Raw genomic sequence first — 26,671 nt, forward strand, 5'->3', positions numbered from 1 at the left:
GATAGTTTTGTTTTTTTTAGCCAAGGGTGGCAACCCTTGCATGCCTTGTCATTTCTCTGACTTGCTTATCGAGTTTGAGCAAGCTATCCAGCAATACACCTAAGTTACTGACATAGTCACAGGAAGAGCTAGCAAAGGGACCCAAAGCAGCACGAAGTTGGACACGAGGGATTGTACTGTCGAACACCACAATCTCAGTCTTCTTAACGTTTAAGACAAGGGAATTACTCAGGAACCATTCTTTGACCTCACGCATGCATTCTCGAAAGTAATGCAGAGACACAGCAAGCTCATTAGTAAGTTCAAAATAGATCTGTATGTCATCTGCGTAACAGTGAAAGGCGATATTGTATTTTTCAACGATTGCGCCTAGAGGGAGCAAATACAATGAGAAAAGAATAGGGCCTAAAACTGATCCTTGAGGTACACCGCAACAGAGGAAGAGAAGAAGGTGCCCAAGTTAACCGAAAAGGACCTGTCAGCGAGGTATGATTTAAACAAGTCAAGGGCAGTGCCTCTCATACCCACAGTGTGCTTAAGTCTTAATAATAAGATGTTATGGTCCACCATAACATACCATATTGTAGGAGTCTCGAGGTCCTGGAAGCTGTCAGGGAGTGAGGATGCTTCTGTGCATCGTGGGGGAAATGAGGACGGTTTGTGTATCTCAGATAGTTGGGGGAAGTGCCACTAGGCCAGGCATTACTGGCAGTGACAATGTTATCAAATCTGTTAAAACAACAAAAACATCAACAGATTTGCTCACACCGTGTCCCCATCTAGAGCACCATTCCTGCATCCTCTGATAGTTTTTCATACCATTCCAGATTTTCTCATGTTGTTTTATATGATCCCTTTACTTTTCTCAATCTGACATTGAGTTCCACTTGTATGTAAGAGGCAGTGCTGCGCAAGTTACTTTGAAAAAGTAATTAATTATAGTTACTAGTTACTTCTTCAAAAAAGTAACTGAGTTAGTAACTGAGTTACAAGATTCTAAAAGTAATTAATTACTTGAAAAGTAACTATTGTGTTACTTAAAAAAAAAAAGTTTAACCCTCTGGGGTCCAGGGTATAATTGGCCATTTTTAACTACTTTTGATTTTCCCCTCTGCATTTCACCTTTAAAAACTATTTACTTTGCCTTGTTTGGTCTCATCCTTTTCAGCACAACCTCACGTGTCTGAATTTACAGTCATGTTTTCATTTTGATAGACTGTATTAACACAATTGATCTAAAATCAGACAAAAAAACATAAAATCCGAGTACAAAAAATTATATTTTTTACTGTAACAACTAGAGATGGACCGATCCGATATTACGTATCGGTATCGGTCCGATACTGACCTAAATTACTGGATCGGATATCGGAGAAAAATAAAAAATGTAATCCGATCCATTAAATATCACGAAAGCACCTCACAAAACTTGCAACACGCTGTAACTCACCTCAGAACGTTAGCACGTCGGAGCAGTATGCATCACGTGATAGAGCGGCTGTGGCATGCAGGGACCTGTCGGTGGTCTGGATAGCATTTGGAGCTTCGCTAGCAACCTGGCATTTCATCTCCGACAAAGTTATCCCGAGAGAAGTAAAGCAAGTGTGTAAGTCCATCTCTGAATGTTGTAAGCATTTGTTAAGCTTAACAAGCGATATATGGAGCGACTGCCTCTTCTTGCTGCTGCTTCAATCATGAAACTGCTTAATGATCAGCTGATCGGCTTTTCTGTCGCGAGTCCGTCTCTGTTGTTTGTTTTTGGCCCACTTTGCACCAGAAAGAGGAAACCAGCGGCTGAACAACAGCAGCACGTTTAAGCGTGATAAGCTGTTGTTAGAATTTATTTAATATTACTTTCTACTCGAGGATCTTTTTCTACAGCTGACGGCTGGTAACTGTGCAGGGGCGGATCTAGCAAAGTTTAGCCAGGGGGGCCGATAGGGCATGAACAGGGAAAAGGGGGCACAAAGACATACTTTTCTTTCTTATTCTCATTTAAAATGTCTAGCTTTTAATAAATAATTATCTGACACCCAAAGTTTTAATTTGATGTAAAATGAATAGAAGTCAATTACTGTATATAGTAACTATTAAGTCTAATATATATACCCTAGTAAGCTATAGTACTTTTTCCTTTGGAAAGGTACCATCTGTGCAGTCTGCAGTTTTTTTGAAGAAAGATGTTGAATCTACTTAATATTTCTTGAAAAATAATTGATTTCTGTGCATTTTTTTCACACTGCGTCAAATTAAGGTTGATTACGTTGATTAAGCATCATGAGGTGGAGCGTGAGGGGTGGTTCCCTATTTTTTATTTATTTATTTTTCTTGTTGCTGGGAGTTGGAACCCTATTAGTTAGGTTGCTTAATATTTATGCTAAGTACTGTTTAAAATACCAGAATAGGGAGGATGGTGTAGTTTTAAGTTTATTAGATTGATCAGTATTGCTGAACTATGAAATATTTTTTTTTGCATACAGGTATAACAGAATAGCTTTAGTGTAGTTGTTGTTTTAAACTTGAGTATGAACTTATACAAAATGCAGCAAGATATTTAAAAAAAAACAGTTTTGTTGATTAAAAAACACTATATCGGATTCATATCGGTATCGGCAGATATCCAAATTTATGATATCGGTATCGGACATAAAAAAGTGGTACCGTGCCATCTCTAGTAACAACCACAAACATGTTTATTGAATCATATTTATAACTTTAAATGCAAATATAAATTGTTGATTTTAATATCATATGCACAAGTTTTGCAAACAACAAAGTTATTTGCAGCCATTTACCTTTTACCTTGATTTTTTAAATAACCATTTCAAACTATTTAGATAACAATCAGGTGTTCTGCATTCAATAAGATGCCACACAAATTATTTATTCCACTCCAAAAAAAAAATTTCTGTCTACTATAAACGAGAACATCACAGCCTGATACCTGCAGGTCTGACAGCATCACTCCTGTTTTCATTCAGCAGTCGCCTCATTGTTCTGACACACAACACACACTAACTACACAAGACAACACACTCCAAAAACTTCCCCCTCTTCTTAAACAACCAAATGTCATGTTGCTGTATCATTTTTTGATTGGTCGGCATGTTGCATTTTTCCACCAACACAAACAGGCTGTTTTTTGTTTTGTTTTTGTTTTGTTTTGCTCATAAGCAGAGAGGTCTCGCTGAAAAAACGCAGCGTATATATTGTTTATCATGACTCTGGTTTTACGTGGCCTATCAGCACAATTTAAAAACTGGCACCTTGTTGCTTTGTCATCTTAAAGTGGTCGTGTGATTGGCTTACCACGACTACTTTATTCTTCCTCAGTTAAACAGCAGCACTCATGCGATCATTTTGCCCCCTTGGCTCCAGGTGTTGTGCCAGAAAGTGATCGTCTGTGATTGCCGTCCACGCGAGCGCGCGCAGCTGCTTAAAGCTGTAGCACCCAGATTACTTACATAGACAGCTACTTCCATACAACTGATATAAGATGCGGTAAGCGGAAGACAGCTTCTGTTTGTTGAAAAATAGTAATGCGACCGCACCGCATTTTCTTCTTAGTAATGGTAACGGCATTGTAACAATAGAAATAGTAATTAGTTAGATTACTCGCTATTGAAAAAAGTAACGCCGTTATTCCCATCACTGGTAAGAGGTCACACTGGATTGCAAAATTGCTTTCTACTGCAACACAACACAAATGCCCACTGATTATAAATGCTGCAACAGCAGACTGAGCATTTTTAGGTGTATCTAAAGAAGGTGCCAGTCAAAAAGTGAAAACAAAAAAAAATTGTAACCAATTGAAAATCAGTGTGGAGTCCTAATACGCAAAATTTTAGACTGCCAAGTAAAAGAAATCAATTTATCTTAAATGCATGTATTCATTCATATAAACAAAATTTCTATTTTTGTTTGGTGTAATAAGGCTATATACCATGACAATACAATTGAACCTAATATTAACTGTCAAATGTTTATCAATAAATAATTTTGTCAACATTTAAATAATTAATAATGACAGGGGAACAACTGTTTTTAAACGGTTTTTATTCAGGAACAAAATGTGTTCAACTGTCCTGGGGTTTCTTTCAGACGAGTACAGATGAGGCATAAGAACTCCACAGCAAGTTTGTACAAGTTGGCATAAATCTTATGTTGCCCCTTCCAAACTGAAGTGGGTCCTCCATTCTGGGAATGTTTGCTTCTGCCAGCTATCTTTGGACTTCCACTGTGGTATCAGCAATGATGTGGTTTCTCTGGGTCTCCTTTACTGTGGCATCTAAATAACCAAAGTTTGTTTCCTGAGAAGCATAAACAGACTGTGTAAGGCACATAAGTAATCTCGACTGGCTGCAAAACAAAGTAAAAATAATTACCAGGTCTGTCAGCTACGGCATCCTGTAATAATGTTGATGCTGACGCTGCTGCTGGAGTTGACCGGGACATCAAAACAGTAGTACATTCAGATGTTAGTCATTTGACAGCCTCACTGGCCATTCTGGGGCTAAAGAAACCAATTTGTTTAAAGCGAGGATCCAGCGAGGCGGCCAGCAACATGATGATCGTGCTTTGCAGGTTTTGAAACTTTTCTCTTAGGAGCCTGATGAAGTGCTCACCCAGTTCCTGTGTCAGTAGGACTGTTGACTGCTTTGCCTACTCCAGCATCTGCTCTACTATTTGTCATAATACTTGATACCTGATATGCTTTTTTCCTCTGACAACTCCACAGTGGCTTCATTAAAGGGTGAGAGAATGGACTAGAGACAGGCAAGTATAAATGGGCAGGAAACAGGTAGACATCACTGTTAACGGATGTCCACATATCTGCCTTAATCTAACTGCTGCTACATTGTTGACCGCAGTTTTACAATAGCTAACAATGGGTGTCTGTGAAAATTGACTAGATTTTGGGATGACCCTCAAGTGACAACTCCAGCAGTGCACTTTTTGGCATCATGTTGGCTGAACCTGAAGTTCCACCACACAAAAATTGACACACACACACACACACACACACACACATATATATATATATATATATATATATATATATATATATATATATATAAAAACACCCAGCACGCCCCTGCGGGCGGTTTTTCCTTCAAGCTCGGGTCCTCTACCAGAGGCCTGGGAGCTTGAGGGTCCTGCGCAGTATCTTAGCTGTTCCCAGGACTGCGCTCTTCTGGACAGAGATCTCCGATGTTGTTCCCGGGATCTGCTGGAGCCACTCGCCTAGCTTGGGAGTCACCGCACCTAGTTCTCCGATTACCACGGGGACCACCGTTACCTTCACCCTCCACATCCTCTCGAGCTCTTCTCTGAGCCCTTGGTATTTCTCCAGCTTCTCGTGTTCCTTCTTCCTGATATTGCTGTCATTCGGAACCGCTACATCGATCACTACGGCCGTCTTCTTCTGTTTGTCTACCACCACTATGTCCGGTTGGTTAGCCACCACCATTTTGTCCGTCTGTATCTGGAAGTCCCACAGGATCTTAGCTCGGTCATTCTCCACCACCCTTGGGGGCATCTCCCATTTTGACCTCGGGACTTCCAGGTTATACTCGGCACAGATGTTCCTGTACACTATGCCGGCCACTTGGTTATGGCGTTCCATGTATGCCTTGCCTGCTAGCATCTTGCACCCTGCTGTTATGTGCTGGATTGTCTCTGGGGCATCTTTACACAGCCTGCACCTGGGGTCTTGCCTGGTGTGATAGACCCCAGCCTCTATGGATCTTGTACTCAGAGCTTGTTCTTGTGCTGCCATGATTAGTGCCTCTGTGCTGTCTTTCAGTCCAGCTTTGTCCAGCCACTGGTAGGATTTCTGGATATCAGCCACCTCCTCTATCTGCCGGTGGTACATACCGTGCAGGGGCCTGTCCTTCCATGATGGTTCCTCGTCTCCCTCCTCTTTCTTGGGTTTCTGCTGCCTGAGGTATTCACTGAGCACTCGGTCAGTTGGGGCCATCTTCCCAATGTATTCTTGGATGTTCGTTGTCTCATCCTGGACTGTGGTGCTGACACTCACCAGTCCCCAGCCCCCTTCCTTCCGCTTAGCGTACAGCCTCAGGGTGCTGGACTTGGAGTGAAACCCTCCATGCATGGTAAGGAGCTTTCTTGTCTTTATGTCAGTGGCTTCTATCTCCTCCTTTGGCCAGCCTATTACCCCAGCAGGGTACCTGATCACGGGCAGGGCATACGTGTTGATGGCCCGGATCTTGTTCTTACCATTCAGCTGACTCCTCAGGACTTGCCTGACCCTCTGCAGGTACTTGGTGGTTGCAGCCTTTCTAGCGGCCTCTTCATGGTTCCCATTTGCCTGCGGGATCCCCAGGTACTTGTAACTGTCCTCTATGTCTGCAATGTTGCCTTCTGGTAGTTCAATCCCCTCAGTTCTGACTACCTTCCCTCTCTTTGTTACCATCCGACTACACTTCTCCAGTCCGAACGACATTCCAATGTCATTGCTGTATAGCCTGGTAGTGTGGATCAGTGAATCGATGTCTCGTTCACTCTTGGCATACAGCTTGATGTCATCCATGTACAGGAGGTGGCTGACAACTGCTCCGTTCCGTAGTCGGTATCCGTAGCCAGTCTTGTTAATGATCTCACTGAGGGGGTTCAGGCCTATGCAGAACAGCAGTGGGGACAGAGCATCTCCTTGGTAGATCCCGCGCTTGATGGTGACTTGTGCTATGGGCTTGGAGTTGGCCTCTAGTGTTGTACGCCACAACCCCATTGAGTTCCTGATGAAGGCTCTTAGGGTCCCATTGATCTTGTACAATTCTAGGCATTCCAGTATCCAGCTGTGGGGCATTGAGTCATAGGCCTTCTTGTAATCAATCCAGGCAGTGCACAGGTTGGTCAGTCTGGTCTTGCAGTCTCGGCTGACTGTTCTGTCTACCAGTAGCTGGTGTTTTGTGCCTCTGGTATTCTTGCCAATTCCTTTCTGTGTCCCACTCATGTATTGACCCATGTGCCTGTTCATCTTAGCCGATATGATGCCTGACAGGAGCTTCCATGTGGTACTGAGGCAGGTTATTGGTCGGTAGTTGGAGGGGACCGGTCCCTTCTTGGGGTCCTTGGGGATCAGGACCGTCCGACCTTCGGTTAGCCATTCCGGGTGTCTCTCGTTAACTAGCAGCTGGTTCATTTGTGCTGCCAGACGCTCGTGGAGTGCAGTCAGCTTCTTTAGCCAGTAGGCGTGAACCATGTTGGGCCCTGGTGCTGTCCAACTCTTCATACTGGAGACCCTTTCTTGGATATCTGCCACTGTGATGGTTACTGGACCCTGTTCAGGGAGGTCGCTGTGGTCTGCCCTCAGATCCACTAGCCACTGAGCATTGCCGTTATGGGTTGCGTCCTTCTCCCATATGCTCTTCCAGTATTGCTCCGTCTCCAGCCTTGGTGGTGCTGTTCTCTTATTATTGTTCCCTTGCCACTGAGAGTACACCTTTGCTGGTTCTGTGGAGAACAGCTGGTTTATTCCCCTGCCTTCTATCTCTCTGGTGTACCTCCTCAAGCGACTGGCCAAGGCTGTGAGTCTTTGCTTGGCAGTTTCCAAGGCCTCAGGTATGGACAGCTTGCTGTATTTCTTATGCACCTTCTTTGTCGCACCTTTCTGCAACTCCGTTAGTTGGCTAACCTCCCTCCGTGCTACTTTGATCTTGCCCTCTAGCCTCCTTCTCCATGGAGGGTACTGCCCCTTGTGGCTGTTCAACTTGTAGCCAAGCATCTCACTGATCACTGCTGCCGTATTGTAGATCAGCTTGTTAGTGTCGGTAATCGTGGTTGTAGGTATTGTCCGTAGTGCTGCATTAACATCATCTAGCAGACCTTCTGAGGGTACTTCACGTAATCTTGGTAACCGGCTACGGGGGATCCAGGTTTCAAGCTTGGCCATGATCCTATTTTTCAGGTCAGTTCCTCTCGCACTCAACGATCCTTCTCCTATCGCACTTGGGGCTATGTACCCAATCTCGGGTGGGGGTGATGATATCTCCCCCCTGACCTGGCGTCCTGACTCCTCCTTGCCGTAGCATTTGTGTTGTACCTCGTCAATCTCTAGCTGTGAGAGCAGTCCTTTCTTTCGAATGTTGGAACAGCTGCTCCAGCTGCTCATATATATATATATATATATATATATATATATATATATATATATATATATAATATATGGTTTGCAAAGATTACTATGGTCCTGGGGATGTTTGGACCTAAGAGTAGTGTGGTGGACTGGGAACTTTGAACGTTCATATAAATATAACATGTATCTACTTTTGGAGGAGGAAATACTCCCTCTGAAATATCAGCAAGCCTGCATGTAGTGCTTGAAAACTACAGAGCGTCAATAGTGGTAGCAAAACAGAACTGAGCTGTCACTGATGTCAGGATGCTTAACCTCAGCCCAACTTTATCAATGAGCAGCAGCAGAAAACTTTTTCTCTTATCCTTGTGGTTTCCTTAGATATGTAGCACCACACTCTGGTCAGCAAACTTTAGTGCAGATGGGTGAATCCTCAAACAGTAACAGGATGTACCATTTGGATTTGCTACATGTATAACCTTCAGAAACAAGTCTTGATCTCTCTTCTGTGTCCAGGCCACAGTTGGACTCATCCGGAATCTCGCACTGTGCCCAGCTAATCAGGCATCACTGAGAGAGGCAGGTGCAATTCCACGACTGGTGAACCTGCTGCTCAAAGCTCACCAGGATACACAAAGACATGCCTCCTCTACACAGCACACATACCAGGTATGGAGAGCGCACACACACACACACACACACACATGGAAATTCAGCCACCAATCTTCACATAAGTAAGGAAATGAGGGTAGGTAGAAAGAAGATAACAGGAATGCATTGACAGGTTTCATCTGTGATGCGTGGTTGGAATTTAGACATGCATAAGTAGTACAAGTACAAAGACACATTCGCTGTGTGCGCACAAACAGAGCAGAGTATAAAATGTGAAATAAAGCAGAGATGTTGAACCTGGAGTGAGCCACTCTCTTTGGTATCATTTAGTACTGCAGGACCCACTACTGATGCACAAACAAGTTATTTAATGTTTATTGCTCACAGGTGAGCTGTGACATTGATTTAATAATCTAAGTTTAGATTTCAGTTTTTTTGAGCCTAGACTTCTGCAGTTGATGGTGACGGTTTAAGGCAAGGCCAATTCAGAGCTATTCTAAACATATATGAGGACTAGATAGTTCATCTTCTGTTTTTCATATTAATCTTTGTTTTATTCCATTAGGTTTATAATTTGTGACTTTTTTGTCAGTGAAAGTTATAAAAGCTGTTTTATTATAATAATATTAACAATAATAATAATACATTTTATTTATAGGTGCCTTTAAAGACCCTCAAGGTCACCTCGCATTAGTACGAAAAAATAAAAAAAATAAGGTATATGAAAAATAAAAAACAAGAACGAAAGTATAAAAGCTAAAAAAGGTAATAAAAAAATTGACTAAAACGGAATCATGATGAAGGGTATGCAATTTTGAATAGATGGGTTTTGAGATGTGATTTAAAAGTAGAGAGAGAGTTTGCAGTCCGGGGATCTGGAGGAAGTGCATCCAAAATCAGCTGAAGGTTCTGAGTCCCATGGAAGTCAGGTGAGCAGGTGGAAGAGACAGAAGGGAAGCTGAAGAAGAGCGGAGTGCACGAGGGCAGCTTTAAGTTGGTGAAGTTCAGATGAAAACTACGGGGCAGAGAGAGAAGCAAACGGTTCGAGTTCTAAAAGTAATTGTGCAGTTTTGCTTATTTTTGTACAGTGGGAGACTAACGCTGAATAAAACTACAACAGTATGTTGGTGTTTGAAATCAACTATTTGACATGAACAGTGACATTGTTGGAACCCTCTGACACTTGGCTGGGAATCCTTGGCATCACAGTATTTATGTTGCTTTTCTCCAAGCACCTACTAACAATGATGTGCCAAAAAATAAAATAAAACAAAAGTTCTAATAATAATTCTTCTACTGTGTTTAGAGATTCCTCTGCTTTGTTTCTTTGCTTGATGGTTGTATGCATGACTTTCTTCACTTTTCCTGGTTTCAGGATGGCGTTCGCATGGAGGAAATAGTAGAGGGCTGCACAGGAGCGCTTCATATTTTGGCCAGAGACCCTATAAACAGAGGAGAGATTGCCAGCATGCAGACCATACCACTGTTTGTACAGGTACATTCACATGCATGCATATTCAATTCAATTTTATTTATAAACTGCCAAATGGTGGTGGCTATAGCTCAGGTGGTAGAGCAGGTCCGATGGTTCGATCCATGCATGCCAGATATCCTTGGGCAAGATACTAACCCCATGTTGCTCTCCGATGCATCCATCGGAGTGTGGATGTGTGTGAATGTTAGACAGTAAGCACTAAACAGTTTAAAAAAGGTGCTTGTGTGAATGGATGTGATTGGGTGAATGAGTTCGTTGTATAAAGCACTTTGAGTGCTCAAGTAGAGTAGAAAAGCGCTATATAAGAACCACTCCATTTACCAAATCACAACAATAGTTGGCACATCAAGGCAGACATGTCATTAAGATTACAGGCTCCTACAGAAACTTTCTTTCTTGCTAAAAACATTTGGTTCCCATACCACTTAATACACACTGTGGAGTTTAAAGCCAGTAGGATTTCATATATTTCCATCCTAAATATAAATGTCCAGTTAAAGTTGTTCTAGTAGATTTGAACATCAGTTTTTCTGTGACAGACTGATGTTTCTAGACAAAGTATTTCAACTTCATCTTTCATGAATATTAATTGACTAAATGCAAAAGATTATACAAGTACCTAAAACTGCTAGATAAAACAGAGATAATGTGAGTCCTGCTCAGAGCCCTCATAGCTGAGTTCTTCGTCTTTCATTCAATGAATACCTCTAGGATGATAATGTCATTACAAAAATTAAAGTGAACATGTGTAACTGTGGAGCATAGACCACAGCTGGTAGGGCCATCCACATGGCCTTGCTGGCTGTGATGTGCAGCCATCTGTCCCTCCTTTTTATTACACTATAGTCATTACATTTCATGACACATAATCATGGGGGGCAGGTTTGTTACCCAGTGGTTGATGGGCGGAGCTGCCAAGGCAGTCCTAATCACGTCTTCACTGGTGTCTGCCTCTCAATTTTACATGCACCTTAGACATGGAGGGTTTGGGGGGAGACGTGTAGATGAGCACTCTTGACCAGGGTCTCATGCTTGTGTCCCCTCAGTTTTAATAGCACTCGAGTTATACTATAAGTCATACTCACCATTTAAAGCTCATATACTCACGTACACCAACACATGCACCCAAGAGGCCACTAGAAGGCTGGTAATTGGAATGGCTGCTCCAGTCCACATGACAGATATCCTTGAAGGGCACAAATTTAAGGGATATTTTCCTGAATGCTACTAGCTAGCCAGTAGATTCAAACTCAGAACCTTCGTTTTGTGATCCAGCAGTAACCACAACACCACTGTCTTGTGTCAAAAAACACTCTAGTCGGCCAAACAGAACTTGCTGGCATGGCAAACATGAATTAAGTGCATCTTGCCTTCTTTGTGATTTAGTAAGACTTGCAAAAACACACAAAGTATACTCAGTAAAGAAAACACCTCTGACGGCGAACGTTTCCTGCTGTGTGCTTCACACAAAAAAGCCAACTTTAAAAATTCTGACAATTCTGATCGGATTCTCACGACACTGGCATCAGTGTGTAAGTGGACTCTTACTTATATAGAGCTTTTCTAATGTAACTTAGCACTAAAATGATTTTTACTACAAGCCTCAATCACCTATACAAAGCATCTGCACTGATTTAGGTACTAATGTTTTTGGTAATAAGGATAGCCAAAAAAGTAATGTGTGTTGGGAAATGTCAGGATTTATGTATCTATGTGTCTGTGTGTGTCTGTCCAGCTGCTGTATTCGTATGTGGAGAATGTGAAAAGAGTGTCTGCAGGAGTACTGTGTGAGCTAGCCCTGGACAAACACTCTGCAGAGCTCATAGATGCAGAAGGAGCATCAGCACCACTCATGGAGCTGCTGCACTCAAACAACGAGGGAATTGGTAGGTCCTGAAAATTTAGCAGGAGAAAAACTTGTTGCTTGAAACAACAAAATTCATCCGACACCAAAGACGTTATGTTCAATTTTTATTTCAACTATGGCTTTTTATTCTTTTGTAAGTTAAGAAAAAAGAAGCTCAAGGCTTTTTGATAGTAAAACGGTGAATGTGGGGAAAAACCTGTCAGTGTATCATGAGTGCTATTTGCTGCATTTAATAATGGGTGGAACTGGAAATGTAGCTTATGAGTCATTTAGTAGGCCATGCCAATTGTGCCCGTTAAAATACCTCAGATATATCTATAGCTCCCTCCCACCACTTTGACTATTTTGGACTTACCTTCCACATCTGCTACAGATATTCCTCCAGCCCCTTGTTCTTCTGGATTATTTCATGCTCCTTAAAAATAATAATAAAAGAAAGAAAAGAAAAGAAAAGGTAAAGTGGAATTGTAAATGAGGCAGCATGGTGGTGCTGTTAGCACTGTTGCCTCACATCAAAAATGTTCTGCTGAATGGATGCAAAGACAGGAACGTTGATGCAGACTAAATGGGTGGATTTGTAAAGGGAAAGAACAGCAGACATACAGGATAACTACAAATACCTGGGTCTCCCACAGGCCAATATGAACTATGATGACAATGTGCAAATCTCAGCAACAGCCAAATGGCTCCAGAAGATGAGACAGGTTTTGAGAACCCAGATAAATGCTATGAAGAAAATCCAAGCCATGAATACATAGACCCTGCTAGTCATCACATACTCAGCAGGAATAATTAGATGGCCATAGGAGGTGCATTGAGGTCTCCACCCAAAGTCCAGCACCTTGAACCATGAGGATTAGTGAACGTCAGAGCCAGGATGAGTCCAGGATGAAACATTTATAATCCAGGAATCTGCTCCAAAAATGCCTCAGGCAGCTGAAAACAGAAGGTGAGGAAGAGCAGCAATTATGGACGGCCAAGCACCTACATGCTATGGGTCATTGACAGAGTAAGTAGCAGACATCAAGAAATCCTACCAGCGGTTATTAAAGCCTGAGCTAAAAGCAAAAAGGTTCCGATCATGGCAGCACAAGAACAGGTCATAAGCACCAGATTCACAGAGTTGGAGTCTAACACACCTGTTAGGACCCAGGCTGTGCATAGGTGCCCTGGAGGCTATCCAACTAATGGTAGCATGATGTAACACTCAAGCTGGGACCTTATACACTGAGAAGCACAACCAAATGTCTGGGGTAGTATATAGGAACACTTGTGCAGCATATGGACAAGAACACACCAAGATACTACCAATGGTTGCTGAGATGAACAGGATTAAGGTCCTGTGGGATTGCAAGTTCCAGACAAAAAAGCAGCTGTAGGCCAATGAACTAGACAAGGAGCAGAAAACCACAGTGGTGATAGATGTGGCAATCCTATCCAACAACAACTGGACTAGTTCTGGTAAATGGACTGGTTCTTATGTAGTGCTGTTCTACTCTACCTGAGCACTCAAAGCACTTTATTCATACAGAACTTTTATACATTCCTAAGTGCTTTCTATCTAACATTCACACACATTAAAGCTCCAGTAGATGGATCGGAGAGCAACCTGGGATTAGCATCTTGCCCAAGGATATCTGGCGTGCAGACTGGAACAGTCATCGATTTAAACACTAAACTTCCACTAAACATTACACCAACTACCACGAAATCCAAAAGTGCCCACTGCTGAAGGAATATCTGTAGCAGATGTGGAAGGTAAAGTCCAAAGTGGTCCCAGTGGTAGACTGGAAGAGTGGCTCCAGCAGATTTAAGGAACAAGATTGGAGGTCTGTATCCAAAAGAGTGCAGTCAAGATATTGTGCAGAGCTCTCAACATCCCAGGCCCCATCCAGAGGTTTAGGAACACACACAGTCCATCATGGATCTGTATGCATATACACTTCTGTAACACAGAAGCTTCCTTACACTCAAAATATGTTCATTCGTGAAAGGACTTGATAATTAATTCTGTTTGTAAATAACTGATGTTGCCATCTCCCTGCAGCTACCTATGCCGCAGCAGTGTTGTTCCGCATTTCAGAAGACAAGAGTTCGGACTACAGGAAGAGAGTGTCAGTGGAGCTTACACATTCGCTGTTCAAGCATGACCCTGCTGCCTGGGAAATGGTAAAATACCTATGTTTGTGGACGTCTGTGTGCTTTTGTGTGCAGAGGTGTTGGCACAAAAGCCACACCCACTCTTAAAGAGTGTTAACCTCATTTTGGTTTGTCTTAATCATCTGCGGACTAACTTCCAACCTGCTCTTTCTTAAAATTTGGCAAAGGCAGATAATTACTAGTTGACTTGACAGATTCAGAAACTTAGCATGCCTGTCTCCTTTTAGATCTACTAATATTATTTACTTGCTGTGGTATAACTGGAAGTCATCAGATTCTATTATTAATTAATTTTATTATTTGACTGTGGCCTAAGGTTTATACTGTTAAAGGCTAATTATGTGATAATACATCTCAGGCCATATTATGCAGTGATTCCTCTGGGGAATAACTAAGTGATGTAATGTATTACATTTAAATAATAGGTAATGTTTTACTTTTTTTGAGTAAAATGTATTATTGTATTTATGTCTAACAATGTCTTCACAGGCCCATACTGCAGTTCCTTTGGAGCCTACGTATCTTCCAGATGGTAAGTACTTTGATACACAAGAAAATTGTGTTTCAGAGCACATTGTGTTTTCCAAAACTTCAAAGTAGGATTTTGTATCTTACCCTGTTTGTTTACTTTTGGTGATAAAATATCGATTGGTGTGAACTGAGATGCAAGCTCTTGTTCTATTAAAATCCAATCTATATCGGTCTTCCCTGCCTAATGTTTGCCTAATCAAGCCATTTCAACTCAATTCAATTTTATTTATATAGTGCCAAATCACAACTGCCGGCTGCCCCGGGCTGCTGTGGGCCCCGGTCCAGATGAGCCTGGGCCCCATAGCCTTGATGGGGCCCAGGCCTGCTGGGGTCAGCGGGGAAGCTGGCCCCTATCAAAAGCCTTCCGTGCCAACTAAAGATATAGCCAACACAGGATTTGTGTTATTTCTGTTTAGCCACAGCAGGAGTAGTAATCTCCTCATATTATCCTTATATTATATTCTTGACAAACCCTACTTGATCTTTATGAATATTTTGTGGTAGTACAACCTCCAGCCTTGCTGCTAATACTTTGGATGGAATTGTGCAATCCACATTGGTTAAACCTATCACTCTGGTAATACCTGGATCAGTTAAATCGCCTTTTGGAGTTAGTGATATTACTGCCTAAATACAACTTACAGGAAGCAGTCCATATCCAAAAGCTTCATGTTATACTTAAGTCAAAAATTAACATAGCAAATCTATAAATTTGTGATAAAACTGCCGAGAAGCCGAGCTGAGATTCCCGGTGTCCTTCTGGTTTTCATTGCATGGATAGCTTCCTTTACATCTGTCTCTGTTAGGGGAATTTCCCATGTGTCCCTACCCCCTGTGAAATTTGTGGTATTGTCATTTTATCAAAGAATGTGTTCAGCAGGTTCATACTTACTTTGTTATCAGACGTGTATAAGTCTCGATAAAATATTTTAAAAAATCATGTTGATCTTCAAAGAGAATGTAACTAATTTATCATCCTTTTTAATTGCCGTAATAACATTCTGGTTGTCTATTTGCTTAAGTTGTCTGGCTAATAGTCTGCCTGTCTTCTCACCATTCGCATACAAATTTGTTTTAAGATGAAAGATTGCATGCTCCGCATTTCTGTTATAAATTTCATGAAGGTTACCCTTAAGCCAACAAATCTCTTTAAATTTATTATCATCAAATTTCCCTGCTAATTGTCTTTCCATTTACCTATCTTTTCCTCCAAAATGTGCATCTTTTGCTTATTTTCTTTATTTTTCTTAGCGCTATAACACTTTCCACTAATAAATACCTTCAGTGGCCGACCTGTCCGTAGATCCAACATTCACCTCTGTTTCTCTCAAATGTGCTGTAGTCACACCACCACTCAAAAGAAAGGACATAGATCACAGGAGCCAACAATGTGACTTCAATACTGGGGGAATATGGTCAGATTTTTGCATACAAGAACTCTGACTGCTACGTATTGAATGAACATCAGGATTTGGATAATCCTGCAAACAGACCTGCTTGATATGAATTCATGGACCAATATCTTATAGTCAGTTTGAGACTAGAATTTTCTAACCTTTCTAACCTAACCGTATATTTGTAAGTGAAGGAGAGTAATTGTGGTGACCTTTTTTGATGTAATTATCAAAACTCTCCAAAATGATGCCAAGGTTGTTGACTTGTTTCAGAGACAGGGGTAGTATATATGAGCAGTTTGTCAGTCTCTAACATTTTGGACCAACAGCAAATATTTCTGTCTCTGTTTAATTCCTAAAAGTTTTGAGGCATCCAGCAAATTAATGTCATCGGTGCACCTCATTAGTTTGTGAACAGAGGTTCAATCATCAGAAAAAAAAATATTAGCATAATTGTATATCATCAACATAAGATTGGCTAGATGATTGTTTGTGAGAGTAGTAAGAAGAAGCATGTAAAGGTTAAAGAATAATAAACAAAAAATAGACCCTTGAGGAACCACTGAGAAAATATTTATATATAGATCTAAAACTGCTAATTAAAACAGAGATTTTGATATGATATGATTCGATGTGATATGATGAAAAACAACTGAGAACTGGACCTGTTAAACCAACTGAGTCACGAAGTCTTTGAATGAAATTGTCATGGTCAACAGTGTTGAAGGCAGCAGTGAAATAGTAGAACTAAAACTGAAAGTCTTTGTGAGTCACTGATGACTTTAGTGGGAGCTGTTTCTGTGCTCTCTATCACTACGGCCGTCTTGAGGGGATGATGAAGAGGGGATGATTGAAAAAATATGATTGCTAAGAAAAGCAGGGGGGAAATGGAAGCTAAAAAAGTTTCCTCTGTCTATATCAGGGGTCGGCAACCCTGAGCACGCGTGCCACAGCTGGCACGCGAAGGGTTAACTGATGACACGACCATAGCTGGACTGGCCATCAGGCATACCGGTGGGTCGATGGTGATTTTTATAGGCCGATTACTTTTTTTCTTGTAACGGCATGAACAATGAGAGGTGGTGGATTGGCCAGGTGCTGGCTGATGTGTAAAAATAAGTCAGTTGTTTGGTGGTGGCTCTGGCGGAGCTTCCACAGAGGCCAGAGGGTGGATGAGGGAAGGGGAGGCAGGAGGAGGAGAGACCCGAGGCGGCCGCCGGTCCGAGCGTCAGGTGAACTGAGCTACAGGTAAGAAGTTATGACCTGCAGTCTGTCTGGGTCAGATATAAACCAAGTTTAGGTGCAGTTTATTTTCGTTGTGCTAGCTAGCATGACGGAGTTTCTATACAGCTGGGTGGGTGCTATGATGTTACTGATAGTGAACTTTGTTTTATCCATAAGGTTAGTTAGTAGAGTTTTCAACCGTCCCATAAAAAATGGGATCGTTCCGTATTGAGAGAAAATATTACGCGTTTCGTATTGAGCTGAAATACTTTTCTCTCTTGTTTGTTTATCACCAACTTTGTGTAAGAAAGAGGAAACCAGTGGATGTCCTGCTAAACAACAGCAGCACGTTTAAGCTTGATCAGCTGTTGTTAGAATTTATTTAATATTAATTTCTAGTATCAGCTGATGTTTGCTGGAGCCACAGCTGTAAAGCTGCTGGTCATGATGGTTTGGATATGTGGTGAGAGGGAAACATGAAGATGAAACCAGGAGATGTCCTTACTGAATCATCAGAGCTGAACAGGTGATGGAGAAACAGGTTTACCTTTTAGGTGACATGAATGAGTTGAAGTTATGAGCTGTTTCTGAGAGACAAATAACACCAGGATCCTTTTCTAAGCAGCTGACAGCTGGTAACTGTGCAGGGGCGGGTCTAGCAAAGTGTTGCCAGGGGCCCAGGTAGGGCATTAACAGGGAGAGGGGGGCACAAGGAAATACTTTTCTTTCTTATCGTATTTAAAATGTCTCGCTTTTAATAAATAATTATCTGAATCTTACAACCAAAGTTTTTATCTGATGTAAAATGTATAGAAATCATACATATACCAACAAGACTGTACATCACTGTCACCACAGCGTCTGTTTTCATTCAAAGGCTTTATGGCTTTAATACCTGGGGGGCCGGTCTCTAGTCAAAATGCCCGGGACGATTTTTTGTCCCAGTCCAGCCCTGGGCACGACACGCAGGGAATTAATCTGAGAGGGTGCATTAAAAAATAAATGGCCGGGCCAGCGGTGCACATCGTAAATTATCGCGCATAGAAACATTAGTTGTGCCACTTCTTAATGACGGTATCTTAGCTAACAGCTCCAATTACCAGACTCAACTTGTAATTGGCTAAAAATAACCTAGCCTACCGGTGAGAGGGATGTTGCCAGCTGGCAGTTTTTTCAAGCGATGTTGTAATTTACACATTCGGACACTTCAAATGCTTCAGGAGCTGTCACTACCTGACAAGTTTAACTGTCTTCAGAACATTGCAGAGGCCTTATTGACAGTGTTTGGCTCTACATGTCTGTGTGAGCAGGTTTTCTCTCACATGAGTCCTCAGGTAGCCTCTGAATGCTGGACACTGGGAGACCTGTGTCTCTGAGTGGGAGCCCAGAGATCACATTAACATGTGTGTCTCTGTATTAACAAACATGCCATATTGGCCCAGTTTATTTTTCTTATCATTGTTGTGAGGAGACCATAGATAACATTTACATTTTTCCGTTGTACAGTTCATTTGTTGTTATGGATAAAAAGTCTTTTTTTCTTTCAAAATAGCTGATAGCTGCCAAAATCTGTGAACAAATATAATTCTATAAAGTGGTTCTATATAGTGTGTAACTGTTCATACAGAGCGTTATTACATTTATTGCTAATGCAATCATATGGCACACTGACTTCTGAGGAAATTTTAGATGGCACTTATTAAATCCAGTTCTTTGTATTCTTCACGGCAAAGAAAGACACGGCTCAAAGTGGTCAAAGCTCAAACAAATGATCTTTATTTTACATTCCCGGGAACGGAGACCTGAACACACAAACACACAAGCTCAGGTCTGAAAGCAGCAGTGCCAGCCTGGTTATATATATATATATGTCCGCTGCACGTCACACACATTTTAAGTTTTGATCAAAACACTGCTTACTTTCACTTTCTGTCTTCACCTCATAAGCTCTGCAAAAGCATGCAGTTTCCTGTCAGCCTGCGACCTGGTTTACACTCAAAGTTGGCCCTCTCTTATTAAAATACATAAAACAATATAAGCAAATAAGCACTAAGTATATATTTAAATTCCAACATACTCATCATCAGAAAGGTTGCCTACCCCTGGTCTATATACTTCCCTCCATCATACAATCTGATACAATGAAACTGTAACAGTATGTATCCATGTTTGTGTGGGGATGGCATTTAAAATTTCCAAAACAAATTTAAAATTAAGAGCCATAATGGAGGTGAACTGAAGGTTTTGATTTGATAGTGCTGACAGAAAATCCTCATTGTAACTCTAGGAGCAGTGTTTTTAATTTTGAATAGTTTGAAAAATACAAACCACCAGTCACTCAGGTTATGTCTGTCTCTGCATCTCAGAGTTAGATGGCTCTTACCCCCCATATGGCTATGCTGATCTGCCACTGGACACCCTGCCGCTAGACCCCGACCTCCATGAGCCCTACATTCCTGACATGACTTATGATCCAAGACAGACCTACCCTGAGCCACTCTAACAGGTAATCATACCGATGATGTTTACTTTCTGTCCAGGTTAAAGTGTTATTGTGAATGCACACACAGTTGCTAGTGGTCAGACCGAATATATAGCCATATAAGAAGCTCACTGTAAATGAGAAGAAGGTTATGCCCAGTATGTGTTCACCCACTGGTTTCTGGATTTTGCATTTTGAGACCTCAGTGTTATCACGTTAGACTGCCATGTTGTTGTCTTTTTAACCAGAAATTAGCTGATAACTTCCATAACTAACATCCATAAATTATACAACCCAAATGAACACAAATGCAGACACAGGAAGGCAGGTGGAAGTTAACAAAAGGCTAGCCCTTTATTCAGCTGATGCAAAAAGCCATAGGCCAACAGGATTATAAGGACAAAACTAACTCAACTAACTCTTGGCAAGGAACCACACGGAAACTAAGACCAGGGAACTGAGCAGTATGCACTGACCAAGGGGAGACGAAGATATATTGCAGTATTTAGAAAATCCCCTCTCACCCCTGCAGGGTACCCTTTATCCTTCAAGCTTGCCTTGTCTACCAGAGGCCTTGGAGCTTGAAGGTCCTGTGCAGTATCTTTGCTGTGCCAGGACTGTGTTCTTCTGGACAGAGATCACAGATGTTGCTCCTGGGTTCTGCCGGAGCCACTCACCTCCACATCTTCTTGAGTACTTCTCTGAGCCCTTAGTTCTTCTCAGTGAGAGCAGTTTTTTCTTCTGAATGTTGGAACACTGAGCTACTGGTTGTTTTGCAATCAATCTGGATGCTGGGTAGCGAAGAATCCATAGGTCCCTCATCCTATTTATGTAACCCCTTCCGCTGGGGTTACTTGCATAATAGCATTCCAACAATTCCAAAAGCGCCCTATTTTAATCTCTTGCCCACCTGTGCCTTCTTGTTCCAGTAGCCCACTTCTCATCAGTGTGTTTCAACAACCCCAAACACACCTCCAAAAAGACCAGTGCCTTGCTAAATAAAGTAACTTGACTGGCCAAGCATGTCTACAGACTTAAACCCTATTGAGCAGCTGTGGGGCATCCTCAAATGGAAGGTGCAGGAGCACAAGGTCTCTAACATCCACCAGCTCCATGATGTCATCAAGGAGGAGTGGAAGAGGACTCCAGTGGCACCCTGTGACGCTCTAGTGAACTCCATGGCCAACAGAGGCAGAGTTGGAAAATAATGGCTGACACACAAAATTGACACTCTGGGCACAAGTTAGGCGTGGACTCACTTTTGTTGCCAGCAGTTTAGACATTAATGACTGTATGCTGAGTTATTTTGAGGTGACAGCAAATTTACACTGTTATACAAGCTGTACACTGACTACTTTGCATTGTATTAAAGTGTCATATCTTCAGTGTTGTCCCATAAAAAGATATAATAAAATATTTACAGAAATGTGTATATGTTAGGATATCATATATGGACAATCTAAATATCACATTATAGTTTGCATCAATATATCGTGTCACATTTAACCTCTGATCTCACTTTTACATTTCACATGTGCCATTTTTCAAATTGGCACAAGGTAACTAAATGAATATATACAAAATACAATAGTATCACCTTAAAATTACATACTGCCCATAAAGTGAGCTGCACTGCTGGAGATTTGCACTGCTAGTACTTGTCATTACTGTACTTTTTACTGTGTTATGATAATGCAAATAATATATTTTTTGTAATAATAACACTCAGTTTATCATTCTTGAACATTTGCTCTTTTGTGTTGCAGAAAAAAACACGCTGACAGAAAAAGAGAGCACTAATAAATCACAGGAAGAAAGCCTGAGCGTTGGATGGAAGATTGGAGGTTTTCATCACAAAAGGAATCAACCTTTTCCAGCACGGGAAAAAATCCCATTTGGAAATCAAGAACTATTGAAATTGGTTGGTTATCCAAACAATGTTTATTGTTGTTGTAAATGAAATAAATCTAACTTTATTATAATGTTTTACTGTTGGGGCAACATGGAGGATATCTGATGTTTTCAGGCATTGTTACTTGGGTAACTTTTTGAAGCTCTTAGTTAGGTCAAAGTGCTTTACAATGACAGTTGAGACATGTGAGACAACCTCAGCTGAGAATCCTTACCAAATGGTTTCATCTGCAAAGATCTAGAAACAAGTCAGAAAACTTTAATCGGTTGAACTTTATCACATGAGTGCTAAAATGTGATGCAATGTCTGACAGCTCATTGCTTTAGATTTCTCTCCCCATGTGTATTGCATAAGAAAAATATATGTTCCATTCGCCTCTTCAAAATAAAAAAACAACATGCTGCTAGGGTAAGGGTTAGGTTCTATGCTTGTATAGTGACTATGCACTTATTTCGGACATCCAAATTAAAATCATATCACAGATGAAGTGTTGGTCAAAAATTCATATGCAGTGGAGATAAAGTCCGGTTATTGAAAGTATGCTAGTTTACGTCTTAAATCTAACTTAACCCTAACCATACCATACATGGTTCACTGGTGAAACTGCAGGTGGTTCAAATTTATACTTAACTCTGACCCAGAATACTGATTCAACAGCATTACTCATCATGAAAAATTTGAGGTCTTGTGAATACCAAACATTTAATAGAAAACATTTTCCTCCTTATTGGCGGTATTGCTGCCAAATGCTACCCGTGTATCCTAGCCCTAAGCTGCTGTCCAGTAGATGTCTCCTGCGTGTATTTGAACAGTGCACATGTCTAAAGGGTGTCCATGTGTGGTTGTTGCATGGTAATATATTGTGTACTCATTGAAACAGTCCTCACCTTTACAAACAGTGATTTGAAAAACAAACAACACACACACACACATCTGGGTTTAACAAACAATTTTGACCACGCCAACAATTTGCAAAACTTGTGAAGGACAAAACCAACCATGGTCCCAGCTTTACTTTCAGTAAGAAGATACTCTTGTCAGGTATCTACAGGAAGTTAATTGCAAATTCCCTCCGCTTCAGTGTCAGACAACAAAGCTCACTTTTACAAATTACCTTTGTAGCAAGGGGCGTGTCCAATATTTCAGTGTTTTCAATATGAAACTTGTCTAACTGTATGTCTTTGGAAATGGCGACAGGTGGTGGTGGTGTTGCAGAGTGTGATCATACAGTTGTAGGCAGAATTTTACATTTCTTCATCATTTTTGGCTTGATTTCTTTGAACTGTTTTTTTTTTTTTCAAGTTTGGAATGAATTGTAAAGCATAAATCTTTAATGACTTTAAAGAAGAAGAATTGGATGAGCTGGTTTGAATTTATTTTTTTATTTTCTCTAATCCACAACAGGGTTAAAGGTACACAAGCAGGGCAAAAATATACATACAATCACTTAAATCTTTTAATAATTTGGTAGTTTCTTGTTGCCCATATAAAACTTTTTTTTTTTTTTACATTGAACTGACCAGTACTCAGAAAAATGGGAGCTCAGTAACTACCTTAGAAAGAGAATTGTAGATTTACATAAAACATGTACATGTAACTGGAAAGGTTTCTGACGTGTCATCACTTTGCCATGGTCTGGAAAATTACCCAAAGTTTCACCCTTGGATCACACAAAATTGTTCAGACGTTCAAAAATAACTCAGGAACCACCAAAGCTGAAGCCTGCCATGAACAGGGAACTATTGGCTTTACATTGCTATGGACAGAGAATGCTGACCAAGACCCCTGCTCCAAAATCAGCACCTTCAAGCTCAACTGAAATTTGAAGCAGCCTACATGGACAGACCGAATGCATATGATCATAAAAGTTATGATCAGATGAGATGCAGATTGAGCTTTTTGGCTGCAATGATAAGTGGTAGAGTTCTGTTCAAAAATTTGCATAAACTAATTATAGGAATGAAGGTCATGGTAATTTGAGGTTTTTAATTACATCTTTGAACTACCCTTTTTCTAAAGTGGAATGATTGTTCAGCATGAATCTTTAATGAATTCAAGAAGCAAGAAAAGTTTGACTTTATTTTTAATTCGTCTTTAATCCATCAACAGTTAGGTCCAGTTTGGACAGAGATGAATTTTACATGAAACAACTCAACAATGAAACACAACAGCAGGTGAAGTGCAGACTTTCAGCTTTAATTTAGTGGGTTGAACAAAAACATTGTGTAAAAATGTCAAGAACTAAAACATTTTTAACACAATCCCTTCATTTCAGGGGCTCAAAAGTAATTGGACAAACTAAATAACTGAAAATAAACTCTTCATTTCTGACACTTGGATGAAACCCCTGTTTTGGCAATGACAGCCTGAAGTCTATGTTAGACTTTGATATGAATACTCCTACCTCCTGGAAAGTGTTGGTTGGCTGTTTTGAAGGAGTTTCTCGTCACTGTGGAAACCATTCTGCAATCATCCACCACTTTCTTTCTTTCTTTCTCAGGATGTGCCAAACTCTAGATTTTGCCACTCCTAATATTGTAGGACTTTCTCGGATAGTTTTTTTTTTTCTGCTTTCACAGCTTAAGGACGGCATGTTTCACCTGCATAGAGAGCTACTTTGACCGCATGTTTTCTGTCCACAGCAAAATCTTCTCAATTCTCTCTTACAACACCTCAAATCAACTCTATCTGCTTAAATGATGATGACATAATGAAGGGACTGCCCACACCTGTCTATGATATAGCCTTTTAGTAAATTCTCGAATTACTTTTGTCAATTTAAAAAGTGGTTGACACATGTAAAAGAGCTGAACCTCCAAAAACCTTCATCCCATTGGAATGTGGATATGAAAACTGAGAGTTTACGTTCTGTCCATAAATAAATATAACTGGAATATGTTTCAGTCAACAGGTAAAAAAAAACCCGAAACTTGTGTCAGTGTCCAAATATATATATGGGCATACTTTTGACCCTATGTTGTGATTCTGTGTTTATTAACTCTCCTGCAGCCATTCTCACACACACACACACACAGAAGGTGAATCATTCCAACACACACAAAATCCAGAATTTTCCTCACTCAAACTGCATTTCCCATTCATCATATTAATTAGGCTTACACTTTGATTACATTTTTTGATCAAGAATTTAATTATTAGATTTACTATTAGCAAACCCATACAATTAAACTCTGTTTTAGCACCCCTTATCACTTTTAACATAAAAAGCTAGATGTAAAGTCCTTTAACCCTCTCTCAGATGTAATGAGACATAAGCCAAGGGACAATCTTTTTTCTCTAATTCCACCTCTCTCAACAGGCTCGAATATATAAACAGACTCCCACTTTAACTGTTTTAATAAGTGATACTGGAGTTTGTACAATGTCTTTTAACTCTGCAAGACCAGGGCCTATAAACTTCTCATTAATTATGAGTTACTGGTAATTTTTCTTTGTCAGCAAAAAAACAACAACAACTTTTTAAAAGCACTTACGGGTTTGACAGTACTCAGAACAATGTGAAAGTCCAAGAGCTCCATGAGGATCTAAGTAGAGAAACTTGAAGCCATTTCTAAACGACAGAATATTTCAAGATCATGAGTTAAAACAAGTGCTGTAAGCGTTAATCTCGATAAAATGACGTTAATGCCATAACCACATTAACGCGTCAAATCTCCGTTACTGAGCTACCGCGGATCACCCCATCCGTAGGGCTGCACGGCGCTAACGCATTAACAAGCTAACCGTGCTAATGCCTTGACGCCATGAAGCCCCACGCACGTCATTTTAACGAGATTAACGCTGAGAACACTAGTTAAAACACTAAAATTAACTAGTCAAATGTGTTACCACTTTGCCAGCATATCGAAGATGTCTGAAATTGTCACACTCAGATAACAGACATATTTAGAGTCATCAAGTTTTTCTTTGCTACATAATTCCATATCTTTGCTTCATATAGTTGATGTCTTCAGTTTGTATCTACAATGTAGAAAGTAGTAAAAATAAAGAAAAACTTTGAATGAGAAGGTGTGTCCAAACGCTTGACTAGTAGTGTGTTTTTTTTATCCTGTTTGCATCAGAGATAATACAAAATTTGTATTATCCCTTGTGCACCCAATACTGTTCTTTTAAGTCATTAAAGAAATATGGTGTACAATCATTCCACCCTGGAAAAGAAACAGTTCCAAGAAAACAGTTAAAGCCTGAAATTAGCCTGACATTCATGTTCGTATCAGTGTATATAAACGCGGGACCACAACTGCATGTCTGGAGGAGTGGTAATGGTTTCAAACCCAAGAACACTGTACAAATCTTTAGCATGGTGGTGGTAGCATCATGCTCCGGGGTCATTTTGCTGCCAGTGGTAGTGGTAAATGGAAGACTGTTAGTGGATGGAATAATGGAGGAGGATTAATTCCAAAGTTCCAAACACATATCAGAAGTTGTTTTGAAATGGATGAACCAGGTTAAAGTAAGCTTCTGGAATACCCTTGCCACAGACTGGCACCCTGTTGAGTGTCTGTCCTATGAAGGCTGGGTTAGTCCCCCGCCTACCACCCAACCTTGAATTGGATAAGTGGAAGAGTGTAGGATGGATGGATGAAGGAGCCTTCCCACAGCCCCCACCTTAACTATATTGAAAATTTGTGGATTATGTTTAAAAGCCAGGTCCGTACCTGGAAACCAACCAATTTACATGAACTCTACTAATTTGGCCAAGAATATTGGTCAATTATTCAGCCAGAATTATGCCAGAAGCTTGTTGATGACTAGCATCTTGTCAACTTCCTAAGGGATATTTCACCAAATATTAGTGGGGTACATGTATATATTTGAGCATATGTGTATACTTTTTATCCTGTGTGGATTAAAGAAAATCCAAAATAAATTCAA

The 26,671-nt window shown here is 40.7% G+C and overlaps 1 protein-coding gene across 2 annotated transcripts in view; it reads left to right on the forward strand.

Moving 5' to 3' along the window:
- Positions 1-19,887, forward strand: part of jupb (junction plakoglobin b) — a 116,706-nt gene extending 96,819 nt beyond the window's left edge. The window contains exons 12-17 of one of the 2 annotated variants that reach the window (XM_040005009.1): positions 8,615-8,767; positions 10,086-10,205; positions 11,941-12,091; positions 14,120-14,241; positions 14,722-14,764; positions 19,748-19,887. In XM_040005009.1, coding sequence (XP_039860943.1) covers positions 8,615-8,767; positions 10,086-10,205; positions 11,941-12,091; positions 14,120-14,241; positions 14,722-14,764; positions 19,748-19,884 — 726 coding nt within the window. In that variant the 3' untranslated portion in view covers positions 19,885-19,887. The remainder of the gene's footprint in view (positions 1-8,614; positions 8,768-10,085; positions 10,206-11,940; positions 12,092-14,119; positions 14,242-14,721; positions 14,765-19,747) is intronic. The other variant, XM_040005011.1, reaches the window with a different exon arrangement.
- The last annotated feature ends 6,784 nt before the right edge of the window (positions 19,888-26,671 follow it).

Source organism: Simochromis diagramma, unplaced genomic scaffold (assembly GCF_900408965.1).
Source record: "Simochromis diagramma unplaced genomic scaffold, fSimDia1.1 OVJJ01000494.1, whole genome shotgun sequence".
NCBI lineage: Eukaryota > Metazoa > Chordata > Actinopteri > Cichliformes > Cichlidae > Simochromis > Simochromis diagramma.